Genomic DNA, 20775 nt, shown 5'->3' on the forward strand with positions numbered 1-20775 from the left:
TCCAGAGTCACGGGCGAATCCAGAAACGTTGAAAAGAAGGGTAGCCAGCCGGGGTTCCTCGGAAAAAGTAGGGTTGCTAGGACATTACTTGCCACTTTTTGTTAATTTTACACACGAAAATAACAATCTTTCCAATAAAAAAGAGGGTGTTTACCCCCGCACCCCCTCTGGATCCGCCACTGAAAATCACCTGTCGAGTTGCTAATGCTAATATCCGGTAGAAGACTAGAACAAACCTGGAACATTAGGGCGATGGCGTCATGATAGTGGAAATAAATACACAGTCAATATCGGAAGACAAGACTTGATAATCTCATGATGACGACCAAGAAATATTTCTAACTTTCACGGAAATGAAAGTTCGATGCAGGAAACAATATTGTGACAATCTTATCTGAAATACACGTACATGTATTTCATTGAAATGATGAACCTTTCAGTTTTCAGATGTCAGAAATTGTTGGAAAAATTCTGGATTGACACCCCTATTTTCTGAACTCCTGGATCTACCATAGGTTTTAATCGGAGTTTTTACACTACCGGTGCACCTGGTCCATACTCCCAGTTTTTAGCGGAGTCCGAGTTGCTCATTTGCTTTTGTTACTTTGTTGTGTATGTCTGTTTTCCATGTCTGGTCTTTGTCCCTGGATTACATTATTTTGATTACCGCTAGATCGTTGGTTCCCTTGATTACTCTTTTATCTTCAAGTTGTATCGTACTGCAGACAATGTGTGTTAGCGGAGTAATGCAAAATACTTGAAAAAACAAAGCTTCGGTTGACATTTTATTCGGATATAATGTATATGTGTCACACCTGTACCGTAACCGTGTAGAGTAACTACTCTACTGTGAAATAGGAAGAAAGATATTGAAAAAAAATGATGAGTGACAAAGAGCAGAATTCAGACGCGAACCTCGCCCCTCCCCCCCCCCAAAAAAAAAAATAACAAACAAAAAACAAAACAAAAAACTAAGGATAAAATAAAATAAAAAAGTAAGATAGGGAAAAGGTACCAGAATTAAAAATACAGAAAGCCTAATTAATTCTGATATCGTGACTTAGCCGAAGGTATGTTTTCAAGAAATATCAGTACAGGCAGCTAATCACTAGTGCAAAAGTAAGAATAACAACTAATAACTATTTATTTCATCTGTACAACCCCCTTAACTATTACTGTTCCCTGTTCATAATACAATAAAGCTGGCCACACGACGTAGTCTAACTGTACTCCAGGTTTTGTGTAGTACCGATAGTTATCGAGTAATTCGTCAGCTTTCTGTGCGTTAGTCGGCCATTTTAAGGTCATTGGTGGGTCTAAAACGTTCATCAGCCAGCAAATTTCTACACATCGGTCAATAAACTTGTTAACATTGAAAACGTCTTTATATTTTTGAAGACTTGGTCGTAAATCCGTTTGTTTGAAGTCCTTAAATAGAAAATTAAGAACCTTTTTAGCACGTTTAATCGAAAGGACATGAAACTTCAGTTATATTTTACCAACCTCCAAATTTACTGCTTATATTTTAATTGTTTTGACCAGCAATATTCTAATTTATTATAATACAGTAAGACATTGATTTATGGGTTGCCGTGGATCGGTACGATGTATCCATCTGCATCATGAGTACCAATCTGTTTAACGTGTCATAGTTTTCCTTTCCTCTTTCGTCTACCCCGAACTTGACTTTTATGAACAACTCGGCGGGTGTTTATAGAAAAGCAGATGATGCTTTTCATTCCGGTGTACTTGGTCCCTGCTCTCAGATTTAATGGAGTCCTGTTGCTCGTTTACTTTTGTTGCTTTGTATGTATTATTTTGGTTAATTTGTGTTCTTTATTGCGTGTGTCTGTTTTACCTGTCTGGTCTTTGTCCCTGGATTACATTCTTTTGATTTTGCTAGAATCTTGGTTCCCTTTATTACTCTTTGCCTTAGTCATATTTTATATTGCCACAGTGAGTCCTCTCTTTAATATCGTTTGGCTAGATCCTTCAGTCTCAGTTTCCGCTATATAGATGATGTATTATCTTTAAACAATCCTAATTTCGGGGATTTGATACATCGCATCTACCCAAAAGAATTTGAGATAAAAGATACTACAGACACTGTGAAGTCAGCCTCATATCTTGACCTACACTTAGAAATCGATGGTAAAGGAAAACTATTGACCAAACTTTACGACAAACGTGATGACTTTTCATTCAGAATTGTCAACTTTCCATTCTGCACCTGCGTATCGAGTGTTCATATCACAACTCATACGTTATGCCAGAGCTTGCCGAAACTACGCAGACTTTTTGTATCGCGCTAGAAGTCTAACAAATAGGCTTCTGGAACAGGGTTATGTTGCTACAAGATTGAAGTCATCACTACAGAAGTTTTATGGTCGTCATCATGAACTCATGGATCGTTATGGTGTATCCATCTGCACCATGAAAAAAACTGATTTATTCAACGGGTCATAGTTTTCCTTTCCTCGTTTGTCTACCCCGACTTGATTTTTTATGAGCACCTCGGCGGGTGTTTCTAGAAAAGCAGAAGACGCTTACCCTACCGGTGCATCTGGTCCATGCTCCCAGGTTTTAGTGGAGTCGGAGTTGCTCATTTACTTTTGTTACTTTGTATGTATGATTTTAGTTACTTTATGTTCTTTGTTGTGTATGTCTGTTTTCCATGTCTGGTCTTTGTCCCTGGATTACCTTCTTTTGATTACCGCTATAACCTTGGTTCCCTTTTTAATAAGACGTCTTCACTCCTTACTATACATCAAAATCCAACAATCACCTTGCTAAGAGCTGGAATACTTAATTTAGCTGTTTCTCTCACACAAGTCCTTGCATATCTCTGGAATTTAGCATTATGGACAACTCCTGGATTAGTCACCTAAATTAACATAAAAAGACATGTAACAAGTACTTTGTACATTCAATCTGGTGAAATATTTTTGTGGTTAGATTCATTAATTTTCGAACTATATGTTGTCTTCCAAAAAACGTTACATAGTAATTAAATATAAATCACACATGTGCATGTATGGAACCATTAAAAGCAAAATAAATTGGTGTTCATAAAAGTTACACGTAACATTCAATACAGGTCTCATTGTCATACGAAGCTTGAGTTTGCTCCAGGTAATTTAAGTCCAACATGTACGTAATGTTAAAGCTAACTTATTAGAAAATAATAATTAAACACTTGAATCGTCTGAATTTAGAAATTATTCATAATTTTATACAAATGTAAATAACGCAAATTGCAATAAAAATTCAATACATACAATCATAAAGCTTTTTTTCTTTCATTGTTTGTAAGAATCATGCAAATTCTGTAATATGTGATACACCCCAAAAAAGGATATTAAGTACCTTTATATGTCTGTATGATGAACAGTTATAATCATTCATTCCAATCTATCTGCTCTTAGGAGATAATACACATTGAAAAATATTTCTATTGCATTTTATTGCCATTTAAACAATTATTTCCCCCTATTTTAAATTCTAAAGACTGAGTACATATAATTTGTATCTCTCATAAAGAAAGGGTCTTTCTGTTTACTTTAAAGCCTTTTAAAAAAAAGAAAAAAAAACAAAAATACGTAGGCGTTCAACCATGTATCACATTTTGCCTGATTCTTAGTTGGAGTACTACTTAAAGTTTTCAATCTTACCTTCCCTTTTGTACTACTGAGTGGATCAAGCATGGTTTGTTCTAGTAGTAATGAAATATTCTCCAGCAGAGCCTCTACTCGTCTGACAGTATACGTAAACACATTCTAAAATACAAATTTAGGAAAAACTTGACCAATACTCGTCTGACAGTATACGTAAACACATTCTAAAATACAAATTTAGGAAAAACTTGACCAATACACTATCTTCTTTCGCAGAAGGTATTTTCATTATTTTTAAGCTTATTATACCTATACACCATTTAAGAATAATTTAAATTCTAGCATGCTCGCTAAATCTGCATTTTATAGGCTCACTTGCGTTCCTTAAACAAATTTAGCGTCTCCGAAAATCAAAACCATTTTTTTTCAGTATGAAGTATAAATTTAACTTTAATACACATTTCTAAACCGATAAATTGTGACCAGAAATCAGAAGTACAAAACGTATGTTGGATATATTACATGGTTGTTTTGAAACTTACTAGTTTTCTTACTGAATATTAAACAAACATAGAATTTAAAACTACTCTGAAGTTGCATACCCTTAAAATGTCATCGAGATAGACAATAATTTCTTTTTCTATATTTTCAGATTTGCCCTCTTTTCTAACTATGGAATCAAAAGCATCAGTCCATTCACAATCATACAAAGTAGAGAACTGCTCGGCAAGTTTCTTTGGACGGTTAGTGTCATCTAGTTCCGTTGCCATTGGGTGATTGAAAGAAGTGACTTCTTTTCTTTGCCTAGAACTGCAAAATAAATCAACATTGGAAGCCGAATCTACAAAACTGTGAGTAACACAATTTTAATAGTGCGGCTGTATTGGAAGATGACATAGCTGTTGTCCTTACTTATTGATACTATTAGTTACATTGTTTTCGCGAGCGAATTTTCATCGCTAATTTCGTAATCATGAAAATATTGCTAACTAAAATCAAAGCCAAAATGTCTCTTTGTAATATAATGTACCTTTAAATGAATGTTATTGGAAAAAATAAAAGCCCTTAAAATTTGATTAACATCGTAACTCACGAAAATAAATATCCTCAAATATTAATTTGGTTACTGTAATTTTTCACCCATTTTTTTCAGAATCGTCAAACTGAACTGTATAAAAAACATGCCTTTCCTTGCCTCTATCTAGCTCTTTACTGTTAATCAAGTCGTGTGCGTTCGGTTTTCCGACATTTTCGACTGTTGGTGTCGGGGTTGGAACTACCCTGAAAACAGATAAATAAAAAGACTTCAGTTAGTGTTCTATAATTTTTATCCTTTAATATTAAATTTTAAATTTGCGAATTAAAAACAAATGCATCATATTTCAATTATATATGATAGTAGTAGCTTATTTGACAACTTACGGAGTATCAGGAGTTTCTTGTTTTGATTTGCGCCCCGAACCTGTGCTTCCCACTCTGTCCTGGAAGTCATTTAGCTTAAAGTAAAAAATAAAGAGAATGCATGACTTCTTTTTGAATAGAACATATTTTCTGATAAAAAAGAACAGTGTTTGTTTAAAAAAAAATAATTGTTTTCCTGATATTCCCAAGGTTTTCCTGTAATACCATGCCAAAATCTGACTGGACAATATTCAGAGTAGACTCAGAAGTTATATACTGTACAAATTCTTAAAAAAGTGTTTCAATCTTTTAGAAAGAAATAATGTAAATTATACCCTTTATATTCATCAATTTAAAACATGATTATTTGTGAAAGTCTTGTAATAAATATTTTACTATAGCAATTTTTTTTGGTTTTTTATGTGACAAGCTGAAGAAACTTTTGATAGACAAAAACGAGCATTATCGCTGTTAACACCATTTACCTTTCAATCAATCGGTTGTGAAATAGTGCATTCGACACGAAGGGAACGCAAAGAAGGGAAAACTAACCTATAGGACAATTTTAGACCATGTCAAACAATTAATATATATATCTATATATATATATACATATATAATTAATCGTCTAAATAATAGTCAACAATCACTCTTACGGGGTGATGGATCGTTAAAAACGATGCGAAACATAACAATAAATTAAGTAAACGTTTATATATATAAATATATATATATAGGTCTGAAAAATTCCCAACGATGTTAGAACTGTCAAATTTGTAATGCAAATTTTTGGTCGTTCCCTCCGCGGGATTCGAACTCGTACCGCTGTGACATCTATGGCAACATCGCCTGCACAAAGTCAAGCGCCGTAGACCACTCGGCCATTATATACATATATAGTAAAGTTAATTTATAAGACAAGGTCCGATATAGAGAGAATCAATAGCTGTTGAAAGTAGGGGAAAAGAGTGAGGATAAAAAGCATGGTCCTCGCCTAAAAGTTGATTCGTAGATAATGTATGGCGGTGAAGAAATAGTTACTGCCATTCCACCAATTTTCGTATGACCCTTCATAATGAATTTTCAATGGTATTACCTTCTTTTTATAGTATGACTCAATGATTTGGTAGTCCGATATTGCCTCGCTCATTTTACCCTTCATATCGGGAAACTTTCCTTTTTCAGCAATCTTTATCAGATCCCTCAATCCTTTGACCTGTTTAAAGAATTAAGGAAATCGAAAATGCATATATAGACTTGGTACAAATAAAAAAAAATACAAAATATCTTGTACATGTATAAATCAAATCCTCGATTGCTTGAGTAGCTGATATGAGTTTTATTCAAATGAATATGGTCTTGGACCGAAGTATTAGCAATGCAATACCCCTTCTTATTTGTGCGCTCGATAAAGCAAGATACACTTTACATGAATAACGACTGGTAACCAGCTGTCAGTTATCCTGGAAAGCACTGTATGACTGGTAATCAGCTGTCAGTTATCCGGGGAAAAGCACTGTGTGTACACAAGTAATGAACAATTTATTCAAAAGTCTCAAATTTATAATAATAGTTAAAATACATACATTTAGTTCGTCTATGAGTGGTATATTGTTAATAATGTCATCTATAGCTGCCGAGGCTCGCTTGGCATCTCCTACAGTTGGGTGAGCAATCGGCTTCTGAACATCGTGGAGGAACTTGTCCAAAAGCGAAAACGAAAACTGTAACTAATAAAAAAAGTGCTTTTATAATAGGAGAAATCATTGTAAGTGGCCATTTTTATTGTGAATAGCTAGCATGATTGTATATTTTGAATTTACTCATTGGTATCGTTGACACTATGATTATTTCAGATACAACAATATATATATTTGTTGAATGAATGAACAAATTAACACGTACTAAACACATGAGCGTAGGAACCGGTACGGTTGGTACTGCTCCGACCGTATCAATAATTTTGACAGGTACGGTATGCGTTCCAATAACTTTCACATAAAATGTTTTTTCACCTGTTTTCTTATTTTCTATTTTGTTCAGACTAAAACTGACATTTCCAGATGTCAGAACAGTACCAGTAAGTTTTTGTATCCTACGCCTATATAAACGTTTTCTTAAATAGAAACGTCTCAAACAGAAAAAAAACAAACTGTGAGCAGCTACAGCTCACTAAATTGTACCCCGATCCCCTCCTCAGAAACCATATATAAAGAAATTATACAATCGTCATTCAGGAGGTTCAAAGTGTCATCGTTTAATAAAGTGTGCAAGTTTAATCAAATTCTATTTAGCAGTTTCATAAGAGTTCTGGATAAGACCTGGGGACGGACTTTTGAACGGACGGACAACATGATTACTAGGCATAACAATACATGCTCACTTGAAGCATCCCACGTTCGGCGATTACAACATATAAATAACCTAATCAATGAAAAGCATTGTATCCACTTCTTCAGAAATTTTATAGGTATCAATCTCTCGCACAACTGATCAATTTTAGAATACTTCCCATCAGAAGAAACACAATCGCACATCGCTCTACATTTTTGTACTTGAGAAGCACTGTAAAGCGCATGTAAAATACAAATAATTATTATAGTTTTCTTACCTTCGACATGGCAGGATTGTACATGTATATAGTATTCTGATGTTGAACCTTCAACTATACTAAATAATTATAATTATTTATTTTTTTTATGTTTAAGCCAACACAACTTCATTGAAATCTTATTAAATGCCCTTTAAAGTTAACAATGCATTGATGTTTGATATTTAATTATGACACTTCACATAGTTATTTTATCACACAAGAGGCTATTGTATTCATCTTGTATGTATCAGTAACTCTTGTAAAGAATGGACATACCCCTTAATGTTTAAACCTCTGTAAGGCTGGTTTTATACACTGTATACATTTATTAAGTGTACGTATGGGTAATAAGTTATTTGTCTAGTTATTTATTTGTTTTTCCAACGAATGAATAAATGGAAGACCAATTTGAGATTCAAAGACAGGTCCATTTTACCTATTACCATGTCGTGAACTAGCTATGTATTTTGTGATTGTCTTTTTTTCTCTAGCAATACCAACGTACGTCATACAGGACGCAGTTTTTTTGTAATTTTCTCCCATGGCTTCACCTTGAATACTTGATATGGTGCAAGATGTCTGGTTCAAAAGATGTTTTTCAAAGCGATTTGACCGGAACTTATGACCTTGTTAATCTGAAATAGCCCAAGATAAATGGGAGGCTAATTTCTATTGTCATTTAAATAAACATCACCATTCATTAAACAGCTGTAGGTAGAGAATTTCTAACAATGTTGGAAATATATACCTACAGAGTGGGAGATTTCCAACTTCAGGAAAAAAAATATATGCTTGTTGTCAAGTAAAAAAAGGTCCTCATAATTCTGGGGATGATTGTTGAATAGCATTGAATAGATGAATGCATGATTATAGCTGCATCTTTTGTATACTGTTTTACTAGTGGACAAATCACCTTTATTAAAGTAAATTGTGCATTTCATAGGTTCTATTTCTAACTAACCTAAACCATAAGCCATGTATGCATATAGTAGCTTACCCCCTTAGAAGGAGTCAGTTCAACAAGAAGTTTTTTCTTCAAATTTTCTTAAATCCAAAATGATTTTAGATTTAACAAATTATTTAAATGGCTGCAATGAATAAGCTATTTTGTTACTAAATCATTAGACGTTTACTTTGCAACACCAGTATTTTCACTGGATTCTTCCTGTTCAACAAGATCAGATGTTCCAGTCAACTCGCTTGAAGACTTGGCCGATTTCCCAATTAAACTCAAGACTTTTTATATAGATTTCCCCTGTAATTTGGTTATTAATTATTATTGATTCTACATTAGGAAATTTCGAAACTAAAAAAGCTCGCATATATTTATCGTTATTTGGTCAATATATGTAATGTCATTAAAGACTTTGTCTGTTTGAAGAGAATTGGTACCAAGTATAATATGAAAGCTACTGTAAATGTGTATATTTTTGCCTGTAAAATTAGTACATAATACTTCAGCAAAAAGCACACAAATACAACAGGGAGCGCACTCATTTAAGTTGTGCAACTCCTCTTACGAAAACTTGTCCATCGAATTGTAGGAGTAGAGATGGCCAGACACAAAACTCTAACTCTGTCCCAAACTTTGTAAAGTAACGGAAGTAATGGAATAGTTTTTCAGATGTCACATTCTCAGCCCATAACAGCACCATTGGAGGGTTCATTAGGTTAATACTCCACGAAAAATAGGCACATTTGTCAATTAGTTTCACAAATTTGTCTATGTTGAAATATATCTTATACTTCTTTTGAGTCTGCGCACTGAAATCCTGCAATTAAGGAGAATGTGTATTATATTACTGACACAACTATAAACAATTGCAGTGTACTTGCCTTTGTTTGCTATTATTTTGAACTTTCAAAATTGAAATATACCATGCTCTTTACGTTTTATGACACCAACCTATCTTAAGCTTGCATCAAAATTTTCTTTACCAGTGGCATTAAAATTTAGAAATATACGCCGCTGTAATGGTTAATATAAACAGGTCGAGACAGAGATTCTGACGTACTTAGGAATGTCGCGCCTCTCAGACCAAATAAGGAACAAAACAATAGACTCTGGTCACGTGTTATCAAATAACCAATTGTTTCAATAACATTGTACTATTGTCCACGTGTGCACACCTGTATTGTCAGTTGCTCCTGTTGACGGTCAAATGGTTCATTGGAAAACTACGTAATGCAATACTTTTAATATTCTATGTCAAAAACCATATAAACCATAATGTTGTTGATAAGGTTCTTACCTTCAGTAATATTGGAATTGTGTGATGAGATGTGCCTTGCACTGTTAATCTGGCATATTTCCGCACTTCATCACGTTCATGATCAGATGGTACAGTTGACCGAGATGTCTACAGAATCACTTTATAATTACATAAAAGTTTAATAAACAACATTATTTTATTTGTCTACAGTAAATCGTAGTTTGTTATTTACACCCATTAAGTATCAGTCCACATAAAATCCAGACACAGCCTATGGTAAAGTGACTCATGGTGTACAGCCACAGCCTATGGTAAAGCGATTCATGGTGTAGAAAAAAACCTACCAAACAATTATGCTTTTTCAGTCTACATATGCTATACATTCACATAACAGTAATAAATTCTTCATTCAGATCTGCGCTTTTTAGAAAACCATATATTGATCTTCCACTAAAATCAACCAAGTCAAACCAAATCAAGAAACGTAACTCTTGCAAAGTGCCAATTTCATGTACAATCTATATAACTTTTATCTCAAAAGTGCAACAACCATATGAAAAGCGAAGACTGGTTATGTGATCAGTAACTGTTTCTGAACAGGAAATAAAACTGAATTCAGTGGGTTTTTGACATGCATGAATCACCTTCTGTATGATTTTTAGAAAGACTGCTACATAAACTAAATTACAAAATCAAACTAAATAGCGAGTTCATAGAAGTCGTGTGGAAATGCACTCTAAAAGGCTCAAAAGAAAACTATGAATTATAAACCAAGTATCTTTACAGGTAAGAGATATATATTAACGAAAAACATCTAAATAAAAATGCACGTTTGCACTGCCTTCCTGTGTATAGATACCTGTACAATTTTAGATGCTCTGGACTTTGGTTTTATTTGAATAGGTTCAAATGCGACTTTTGCCATTACTGAACACATATTCTTTACTTGTATGTCTACTTTATCTTTGAAGTAGTCAAACAGCATCTGCAAAATAGTAAAAAACTTTAAAACAAGATTAATGAATCGTTGTACAATGGTATACATATAGACGGTGTCTCGAATGTAATAAAATGGTTCGTATTTTCTCTCATCTCTATTTATTTTCACTTTAACATTTTCTGTGATTCATGATTGCTAAATGACGTGAATGGTTTTACTATGAAGTACTTGGGTGATACAACTACATTGTGTGTTCGTTTGTTTGCAATTAAATCAAATGCCCTTTCGGTTTTTTCATCTATTGTGTACCTTTAATATGTCAGAAACATCTTTTAACAATTCATTTTCTTCGTTTTCATCCCCGAGTGTAGATAGCACCTGTTGTATAGCTTCAGTCCACTCTTTATCATAAATAGAACAAAACTGTGTGGCCATTTGAGTAGGTAGTGACTGTTCTATATGTTCTTCTATAATTTCAGGGTCCAAGGTGTCGCTTATATCAGTTCTATGAATAAATGATAATACTCTGGTGAAAAAATATAAGGGTAGGCGTTTGAAGTGTGAGGGTTAAAAACGTTTGACAACAGGAAGTCAAGAACATCAAAAGAATAGATACTAGTACAAAATTAAAAGGGCAAATGTAACACATCTTCATTGAACTGAAAACATTAAAAGTTTTCCTGACTAGGTATACGTAAATTACAAATGCATACCTTGTCTGAACTATATCAGCAAAGCCTAAGTTTAAGTAGATTTACAGAGGTGATGTCATTAATTGTTAATGATAGTATCTTACCCAAACCGTAAGTAAGCACATTCCTTCCAAATGTCAAAGTTAGCAAGCTCGATACTAGATGGCCTATCTAAAGCTGATTTCACCTCTGTCTGCAACAAAACGAAATGAAATCTAAATGAAATATCACTGTTCGAACTTAAAACATACACTTCAGCTGCACATTGACACTTTTTTTTTCTTAGAAATCATACAACAAACTTGTTATCTCGGACAATCTTTGATATCAACTTTAAAATATCATTGTTCCGATATAAGCCAAGACTGCAATATACTCTTAAGATATACTGTGTACGGAATATAGTAGTATATAGACTTGATCAAATGAAAAACGTTAATATTTTTAAGACATGTTGTAGATACATACTGATAAATACTTGGTTTGTGCAATATCAAATTCCATACAAGCAGATAATACTGTACTCTTTACTTTTTTCCATTTCCTTTCTCTTGCATACGATGCAAATTCAGATATTAATTGAATCTACAAGGAACATCATTGACAGTGATACATTTCTCTTCCCATAACTTTTGTCGAGCAAGTCATTGTTAACAATACAACTTTAGAAGAGATAATGAAGATAACTTGCATTAAGTTGATTTTGATTCATAAAGTTATGGATGTGCGATGATGATGATATATTATGCGAGGAAGAAATCAACAGATAAATACGTAATATAACGAACCAACTACTATTTTTTTTGTTTAACATGTGGTCCCGTTTCCCTGGTCTAACATTATTTTTTTCTGAGTTTTCTATGATTGCCCTTTCGATTTTAATCTGCCAAAGGGTCATTTGGTAAGTTTTGTGGTCTGACCATCTTTTAATAGTTGTTGTTCGTGGTTGAAATAAATAAATCATTCTTACGTCGTTTGTTATATCAGGGTTTATATCTACAATACGGTGTAAACAACTGATTGCATCATCTGTTTCTCCCTTGGTTGGGTACATCTTTACTGTAACCTTCGACTTTAAAAGACCTTTGCATTTATGCAGATAGCCTGCTAATATTTCGAATTCTGCTTCAAGCTATAACAAAAACAAAAACGGTGGATTAAGTATTCCAAAGTCATGTGCGAGGTATTCGTTAACAAGAAAGCAATAATAAAGTACACATCTTCTATTATGCGTTGCACTCTAGCCCCTCACACAAAAATTATGGTACACTGTTTTACCACTGTACAGTTTGATTTCGGTTGACACCACCTTGAACGTCTATTGTTTTTTGGTGGAATACCAATTACCGTTGCTTTCTGTGTCAAACAACCAATTCAATTCAAATTCCCTACTTAAGATTTTAATGATACGCGCGCATAGAAAAGAAACTTTTTTATTTTTTTCAGTTGCTTGCTTGTTGCTTTTTGTTAATGTTTTTCACATCGCATATTTTCCTTGATTATCAATATCTTAAATAATATTCAATATAATAAATAATGACAACGATGTACATACATTTTCTTCCAAGTTCTGTACGTCTTCCTTTTCCCCTTGTTCATTTATAGCGTTCTCTTCCATGTTAGGAAAATTATATTCGTTCCATATTCCTGATAAAAATGCATTTATACGTTTATATTATTCGTACATGAACTTTATATTGTCATATCGAAACCTTAAACTTTTATTATTATAACATATATTTAATAACTAGTGCTTTTGATGGGCATTGATTTGGAACAGTTGAAATTGTCTTATTTTACAATCAAATGGTTTTTGACATAAATAGTCAATCTAAAGTATCATGTATCTTTCCAACAATGGAGGCTTCCAGAATTAGAGTTAACCCTTGATTTTGCTACTGTTGACACTGAAATATGCGGGTGAAAAAAAAACCTAATGTCTTGTAACAGCTGTTGAAATATTTAATCCTCAGTCAGAAGGAAATTTGTACACACGGTGAAAAGCAAAAGTTTACGATCTATTTTTCCTTCTTATTTATGTGATACTGTAATCTTGCATGAAAACCTGACGTTTCTGAAGACAACATCACTAGACCTTGTCATATAAAGAAGCCAAAAATACTTCGAAAATGGACCGCCGGAAGGTATGTACTTTTGTATATTAAGCTGCCATTATGATAATACTACTGATTAATAACGGGTATAAGTAATAATTCAGAGTTCAGCTGATAAACGACGCAAGCTTCTTTTTACTTGTTAACAAAATATATCGTCCAAATTTTGCTCATATTTACCCTCAAGCAATTTCCACTTTCCAAAACGGAACAAAAAGAAATAAATACACCAAGGCGTCAAAAGAAAACAATCAAACAAAGCACAAGGAAACTTAATATTTTACACGCAGACACATTGACTACGAACAAAACAAATCAAAACCAAACGTGAAACAAAATGCACCGGGTAGGTTAGCATTTCTTCGCCATCATGGACTCGTGGTGGATCGTTATGGTTTATCCATCTGCACCATGAAAACTGATTTGTTCATCGTGTCATAGTTTTCCATACCTCTCTGGTCTAGCCCGAACTTGACTTTTTGTGAGCAACTCGGCGGTTGTTTCTAGAAAAGCAGAGGACGCTTACCCTACCGGTGCACCTGGTCTATGCTCCCAGTTTTAGTGGAGTCCGGGTTGCTCATTTACTTTTGTTACTTTGTATGTATTATTTTAGTTACTTAATGTTATTTGTTGTGTATGTCTGTTTTCCATGTTTGGTCATTGCCCCTGTATAACTTTCTATTGATTTCCCAAGAACCTTGGTTCCCTTGACTACTCTTACTTCCTTTAAAGCACTTGTCATGAAGATAATCTTAAGACAATCAATAAACTTTTTTTTTCCAAACTAAAAAGGCAATTATCATATTTTATTCCCTACTCCTCAATTAAAAACCTCATTTTCCATTCTCATTCCCTCTTCCCTTAAACCGCATCCCAATATATAGTTTTCCATTATTCATTTTATTCTCACCAACTGAAGATATCTAGTTACTCTGTATAATTTCTAACAACGATACAACTAGGCGTTAACCATATTAAAAAAAACATGTATTTTTGTGACACGTGAAATTTTGAAATTTATCGAAGTTTCATTTGCATGCGATTTATCACAAAGTATGATGTTTTTAACAATTTCACCTGAAATAAATATATAAATTTCAGATCAACTTGGCCTTTATAAGGCTGGAACATTTTCTAGAACAGTGCACTAAACTAGATGGACCAAATCCACCTAGCATCCCAACACCAGAGATGGCAAAAAACATCCAAACTGAACTTGTGTTCCTACTGGATAATGTGGAGGAAATTACATGTGATAACGTAAGCGTAATAAAAAAAACTATGTTGAACAACATCCAAAAACTCAAAAAACGATACAGACAAGAATGGGCAAAATACCAATCAAATGACATTCAGTGAATTCATTGACACTGGTCATGTGATATTGTATGATATATTAAAGAATACGTTTTGACATTATTAAGGAATTAGTCAAAATATTCGAATATTTTTGTTTCTCTGATATATTTGTATATACATGTATATGTATTAATCATGTAAAATTGACCATAACTCTTGTATTTAATACATTCACGTACATTTCGTATTGTATTTAAATACTTCCTTGAATTGGTGCTACAATCCTCCACATGCTGTTCACATATTTCAATCTTAAAACGATCTAGTATGCATGTAGTATTTAACTTTCATTGTAAGTACCATGGACACTATGAGTTTTTCTTTCCTCCTTTGAAAAATATGATACAAAGATTACACACATTGTAAATGTATAGCATATATAATTTCAATTTTTTGTAGGTTCCATCCGTACTAGAAGTTATATCTAGTGCAAGACTGAGAGACTTTCCTGGGATAATACGACATTGTAAGAGAGCATTAAACGAGTTTCTTGTGGCAAGGGGCTACTTCATCAAACGGGTTAGTTTATCTCGTCGAAATAGTCTCAATCTTTTTTCAATAAAAAAATCTTTGTGTATCAGTGAACTTGACACCTTTTCAGTGATTTTTTAGACTCAACATATTAGGCTTTGGTCTACTACTCATAAAAAACTGGTTCCGAAATTACTGAAATAGCCCCAACAAAACCTTATAAAATGAAAAGATATGGAAGAGATGCTAAAACTTATTATAAACTTTTTTTCGATAAAGTATGTTAGCATCTGTACAATTCACCATTTAAACCACATAGCTTGACAAAATGATCACCTTGTCATAATTGTCCTCTTTTGTCTACCTCGAAAGTGACATTTTAGCAACTGGGCGGTTGTTTCTAGAGAGAAAAAAAGAGGACGCTTATCCTACAAATGTACATTCCCCTTGCTTTTAGTTTTTAGTGGAGTCTGGATTGCTCATTTTACTTTTTTTATGCTTTTCTGTGCATATATTTTTGTCAATCCATGTGTGTTCTTTGTTGCGTTTGTCTGTTTTCTTGGTCTAGTCGATATTCCTGAAAAATTTTTTTTTGTTTGATTACTGTTCGAATCCTTGTTCCCTTGATTTCCCTTATAAAACATGGGATAGTCCAGTGGGTAGTTGAAAACATGGGTAAGTCCAATGGGTAGTTGAACTAATTTGTATTGCAGGCAGATGTTAAGACCGCTATTGGTAATATTGGCGAACATACAAATCGATACATGTACTCCCATTGGAGAATGAGCAATGGATATTCAACTAATAAAGGGCTCAAAGACAATACAGATTCATTGCTTCGGTATGTATGAGTATTTTGTTTGATCCACTTTATATGTGTTTTGATTGTAGCGCTATAAACTGTGTAAAAACAAAATTGCCTTTCTTTAGAAGAACTGTAATATAGGAAACTTATCCCAGTTAAAATATAACTAAACGATCTAAGGGAGAAAATTTCTCATTATTTTTTAAAGAAAAATAGAAAAAAAATTCAACAAAAATATTTCTTCTCCATTCTGTACAGTGTGAGTAGGTGTATTAAAAATAAAAAAAAATAAAAAATTTTCACTTGGGGATAAAAAAGTGTACTTACCTTTGCATGCAATACCGTAAGTCGTGAATGTTCTGCTTGACAGTTATTCTTAAATAATTTAGTTTCAGTTGTAACGAGCTTTCTGATTGGATGAAATATTTTGTCAATCATCTCATCGACCAATTGTTGTAATTAGACTGTGACGTCATCAATCTTTTTCGCTTATTTACTCCTTAAATTTTGATACTAAAATTAAATTATAAGAAATGACTGTTATATGTTTTCGATCTATTTAAAATAATCCCAATGCCCGTGGTGCACACTTGAAAAAAACTTGCTGCGCAGGTTATCTAGTGTGCACCACGTGATAGAGATTATTTCCTCATAGACCGAAAAAATATAAGATATTCCTAAATTAATTGTTACAAATGCATTAGGGCATCATCGCCATTGGATGTTGTTTTTATTTTCTTCAGAAGAAGTTATGAGATCAACAGAAACTCGATTACCTCAATCAAAACCTTAAGAAGTCCTAGAAACATTGACGACCTCAAATTCACAGACCTTAGTGATATGAGCAGACCGACAAAAGTAGTTGAAAATTTGAACTACCTTTACGACCAGGAGTGGACAGAGGCATACGAAGACTTACAGAAATTATACAAGCAGGAAGTAATGGGAAACGAGAGAGCCATACTGGAATTGGCTACTATTCTTAAGGTGCCTATTATCATAAACATGCTAAAATATTTTCACTTATCACAACTTAGTATTCCCTTTTATGTGAAAGCTTTCTCGATGTGTAAACACTGGTCATTGTATATATTATATGTTTTAATGGAAAGACTTTCTCCATTTATTTTTGTCGACCTCCTGTTTTGTGGAATATGAACTTACAAATGTAGATGTATTACGTGATCCAATGCAATTTTTGACATCTTTCGAGAGATACATATATATGTTTATGTATATGGTAAAATTACAATCATGTACAGATCAGGCAAAAATCTTATGCTATATCATTAATGCTCCTCGTACATGTGTGACCTTTCTGTTTCCATCTTTACTTTGAGAATGTTTCCATTCTGAGTAAGCAGCTAAAATTCCATACGTTTTTATCATACTTCAGTTTCGGATTTTGGTTTGTCTATGATAACCTTGATTCTGTTCGAATTTTTATGAAAACGATATGGGTTTTAAGATTTCATAGGCAGAACCATGGTGGGGTGTCCCCTTATTGATTTGCGAGAAAATATCGTATTTTATGTGTAAATTCGTTTATTGAATGTGTTTTTCAAGCATTTTTCGGAAGGACCTGGTGGACGACCCTTAAGCATTTCTCTGGATTCGGCACTGAAAGACTCAATTCATAAACGAAAAGTAACTTTAATTTTGACGGATGACGGGTTCTGCCAAAGTATGGTTTATTCAATTAATACTTAATTCAGTTTCAAAATAATTCAGTACATTGTATAACAAAATTGTATTGACAGTGTTTATTATAGAGGGCGTATGAGTTTACTCACGATATTGCTGAAAAGGAAATATCTACAATGAGCAAAGTGATGAAAAAAATGATGATTCAACCACTCGAAGATCCATTTTTGAACGGTTTATCCGATTATCAGGTACTTCAATATAAATATAATATAAGTTATTCGATAGAATACATTTTGGAGCAGTTTACGCTTCGTGGACCGCAAAACGGTTTGTGAACAACTGTAAATTGTCCCAAAGTAAATGTAGGTAATGCAAATATGTTGAAAACAATCTCTTAATTATTATGTACAAATATTTTATTTATGATCACGCATGGTGAGTTGATACTTCAACAAACGAAATAACGTTTGGGATTATTTGAATCACGGACTAGCGGCCAATTGATGATAACCACGTCATAGTACCGAGTTGGTTTCTACTGAATGACTTATGTTGACCAGAGAGACCAAACAACCAGAATCCTGGAGAGTTATTACGAATCAATTAGTTTAAATTTGAATGACTACAATGAAAGAATTAGTTATGTTTTACAAATTATGCATGACTTAAAGTTTGCCTTCCGTTTGCTGTCATTAATTGTGTTTCTTTTAAGGTGTGTTTTAGTATTAAGAAAATAGCTTTAAATTTCAAGAAAAGCCATTTTCGACTAATTTGCGTCCACTCGATGTTTCTTTTTTTAACCAAATAACGTACATTTCAGATAGAAAAAATCGATCCTTTGATGAGTATGCGTTTCCCGAAATATTCAAAACAATGCCTAAAAGAAAATGCAGAACTGAGTATTCCAGCTTTGACCAAGGTACTAAACAAGTATTATACATGTAGATGTAGATAATCTAAATCTAAACGCATAATGGAATAAGTATAAGAGTAACCAAGGGAACCAAGGTTATAGTGGTAATCAAAAGAATGTAATCCAGGGACAAAGACCAGACATGGAAAACAGACGTGCACAACAAAGAACATAATGTAACTAAAATCATACATACAAAGTAACAAATGTAAATGAGCAACTCGGATTCACTAAAAACTGGGAGCATGGACCAGGTGCACCGGTAGGGTAAGCGTCCTCTGCTTTTCTAGAAACACCCGCCGAGTTGCTCATAAAAAGTCAAGTCCGGGGTAGACAAATGATGCTTAACCTTTTCAGTGTGTATAAGTGAAAATACATATACTAAAATAATCATATTAATCATGAACTGGGAAGATCAGGTCCTGATTATACTGGCAAATTTTAATACAAACCGGAAATGAAATTCAGTCAACATGTTCCTGACTTGAAACAGGCATTTAAGAAGTGAAATTGTGGGTGAAACCATGAATTATGGCTAGCAACCCCATGACTGTTTTGGGTTACTGAAGAGTGAGCTTGATGAACATACTAAGTTCCTATGGACAGATAACATTCAAATTTGTACAAAATGTCATTACAAAAATACAATATAAAACACAAATAAATATAAATCCTTGAGACATTTAATGCTTTCATGGTGTATGTTTTTAGAAATTTTTCTTCTGATTGAGAAGTAAACAACATTATATACATATACATGTACTATGTCGTCTTTGAAGTTAAGACTTATGCACACCTGATTCTTAACAGGTTTAAAATCACATTTCATATTTTCTAAAATATTCCATTTTCAGAATTTTGAATGGAGAATCAGGCGAGAAAAACTCCGAGACATTCTTCAGATACAAAGTGTCAAATCGTACTGTAGCAAATGTGTGAGGGTCACGTGGTTAATGAACGTACAAGACCCGCCCATGAGTTTCCTGTGGCCTTCGGAGGTTCAGCGGAGCGAGTTGACAACGTCGTTCCAGTATTTTACTAGACCGGGGATAATATTACGCCATGAAGTATGGCCAGCTTTGATGTTGACCAGTGGTGGACCTTTGATGGTAAAAGGTGTGGCTCAATATAAATAGATTGTAACTTTTTAATTTATTCATCGTTTATTTTCTTGTAGATTCTCATTCCGTGAAATTGACAGCCGAAATTAACATTAAAAATGGTGGCATGACATTCTTGTACTTTTTAATATTTGAAATAAATATAGGCTACCGATAACCATATTCCATCAGAAATGTTGTTTTGAATCCCGGGATTTGAACATAAAATGCTGAAAATGAATAGAATAAAGCCGATTATATTTTTGTCGGAGCAATGGTAGCCATGTTTATTGACGTACATGGAATTAACTGTCAACGCCGAGGTCGTAAAAGGCGAACAATCAATCACAATGCACAAAAAGGCATATGCTATAATCAGATTGGAATCATTAAAATTATTGTCAAGTTTAAATTGTTACTAGTCATGGTCAAGTTTAATGTGTTACAAATCATTGTCAAGTTTAATTTATTATAAATTATTGTCAAGTTTTGTCAGATAAGTTCGTTAGCTTGTTCTCTCTACCAAAATGTGGTTTATGTTATAATAAATAGCAGAGATTTCCATTTTTTGTGTTTGATTTAATGCGCTAAAAGTCAGCATGATTTCAACGATAGTTTGAACGTTAGAGCGTGTATATCCTGAATTAAAACTTTGCGTTAAAACACTATAAGGAGATTACCGCATAAGTTGATACCAGTTGTTTGCCCCATTGCATGAATTGTAAATATTGTACTGTTTTTTTTTAAAGCAATCAAATATGTTTAAATTAAAACTTTTCGTTACATGAAATAATTGGTCACAATATTAAACAACTGACGCCACATGCAAAGAGAACCTTTTCTGCTTCGAGTGACCTTTTCATCAAGTTCAATCATTCATTGGTATAAAAGTGGATTGTAAACAATATTATAC

At 33.4% G+C, this 20775-nt stretch overlaps 3 protein-coding genes across 3 annotated transcripts; 1 reads left to right on the forward strand and 2 right to left on the reverse strand.

Moving 5' to 3' along the window:
* Positions 1-1126: 1126 nt before the first annotated feature.
* Positions 1127-9021, reverse strand: LOC148605126 (uncharacterized). The gene is made up of 9 exons (XM_088549594.1): positions 7627-9021; positions 6602-6745; positions 6112-6231; positions 5037-5110; positions 4800-4895; positions 4217-4424; positions 3672-3776; positions 2786-2884; positions 1127-1428 (listed from the first exon to the last, which is right to left on the reverse strand). Exons 1-9 carry the CDS (start codon positions 7648-7650, stop codon positions 1144-1146), a joined length of 1155 nt encoding a protein of 384 aa, XP_088405720.1. The 5' UTR covers positions 7651-9021; the 3' UTR covers positions 1127-1143.
* Positions 9019-13307, reverse strand: LOC148605127 (uncharacterized). The gene is made up of 8 exons (XM_088549595.1): positions 13009-13307; positions 12424-12585; positions 11922-12038; positions 11558-11646; positions 11071-11266; positions 10681-10806; positions 9861-9968; positions 9019-9380 (listed from the first exon to the last, which is right to left on the reverse strand). Exons 1-8 carry the CDS (start codon positions 13069-13071, stop codon positions 9102-9104), a joined length of 1140 nt encoding a protein of 379 aa, XP_088405721.1. The 5' UTR covers positions 13072-13307; the 3' UTR covers positions 9019-9101.
* Positions 13308-13322: 15 nt separating this feature from the next.
* Positions 13323-20426, forward strand: LOC148605128 (uncharacterized). The gene is made up of 8 exons (XM_088549593.1): positions 13323-13597; positions 14669-14827; positions 15326-15445; positions 16111-16238; positions 16946-17189; positions 17975-18097; positions 18670-18768; positions 19617-20426. The coding sequence occupies exons 1-8, from the start codon at positions 13583-13585 to the stop codon at positions 19896-19898; spliced, it is 1170 nt and encodes a 389-aa protein (XP_088405719.1). The 5' UTR covers positions 13323-13582; the 3' UTR covers positions 19899-20426.
* The last annotated feature ends 349 nt before the right edge of the window (positions 20427-20775 follow it).

This window comes from Perna viridis, chromosome 10, assembly GCF_037379345.1.
Source record: "Perna viridis isolate PV_CMFRI_1.1 ecotype Kerala chromosome 10, ASM3737934v1, whole genome shotgun sequence".
NCBI classification, from domain to species: Eukaryota; Metazoa; Mollusca; class Bivalvia; order Mytilida; family Mytilidae; genus Perna; species Perna viridis.

Excerpts from the sequence above, each read along its gene's own strand:
- LOC148605126 (XM_088549594.1), bottom strand. The coding sequence starts at position 7,650 with ATGTACAATCCTGCCATGTCGAAG. Across the intron at positions 2,885-3,671 it reads TCAGTAGTACAAAAGGGAAG|GTGACTAATCCAGGAGTTGT; the intron begins GTAAGATTGAAA and ends ATGTTAATTTAG. Across the intron at positions 1,429-2,785 it reads GTATTCCAGCTCTTAGCAAG|GACTTCAAACAAACGGATTT; the intron begins GTGATTGTTGGA and ends TTTCTATTTAAG.
- LOC148605127 (XM_088549595.1), bottom strand. The coding sequence starts at position 13,071 with ATGGAAGAGAACGCTATAAATGAACAAGGGGAAAAGGAAGACGTACAG. Across the intron at positions 11,647-11,921 it reads CACAAACCAAGTATTTATCA|ACAGAGGTGAAATCAGCTTT; the intron begins GTATGTATCTAC and ends GTTTTGTTGCAG. Across the intron at positions 11,267-11,557 it reads TGTGCTTACTTACGGTTTGG|AACTGATATAAGCGACACCT; the intron begins GTAAGATACTAT and ends ATTTATTCATAG.
- LOC148605128 (XM_088549593.1), top strand. Across the intron at positions 16,239-16,945 it reads AATACAGATTCATTGCTTCG|AAGAAGTTATGAGATCAACA; the intron begins GTATGTATGAGT and ends TATTTTCTTCAG. Across the intron at positions 18,098-18,669 it reads ACGGTTTATCCGATTATCAG|ATAGAAAAAATCGATCCTTT; the intron begins GTACTTCAATAT and ends CGTACATTTCAG.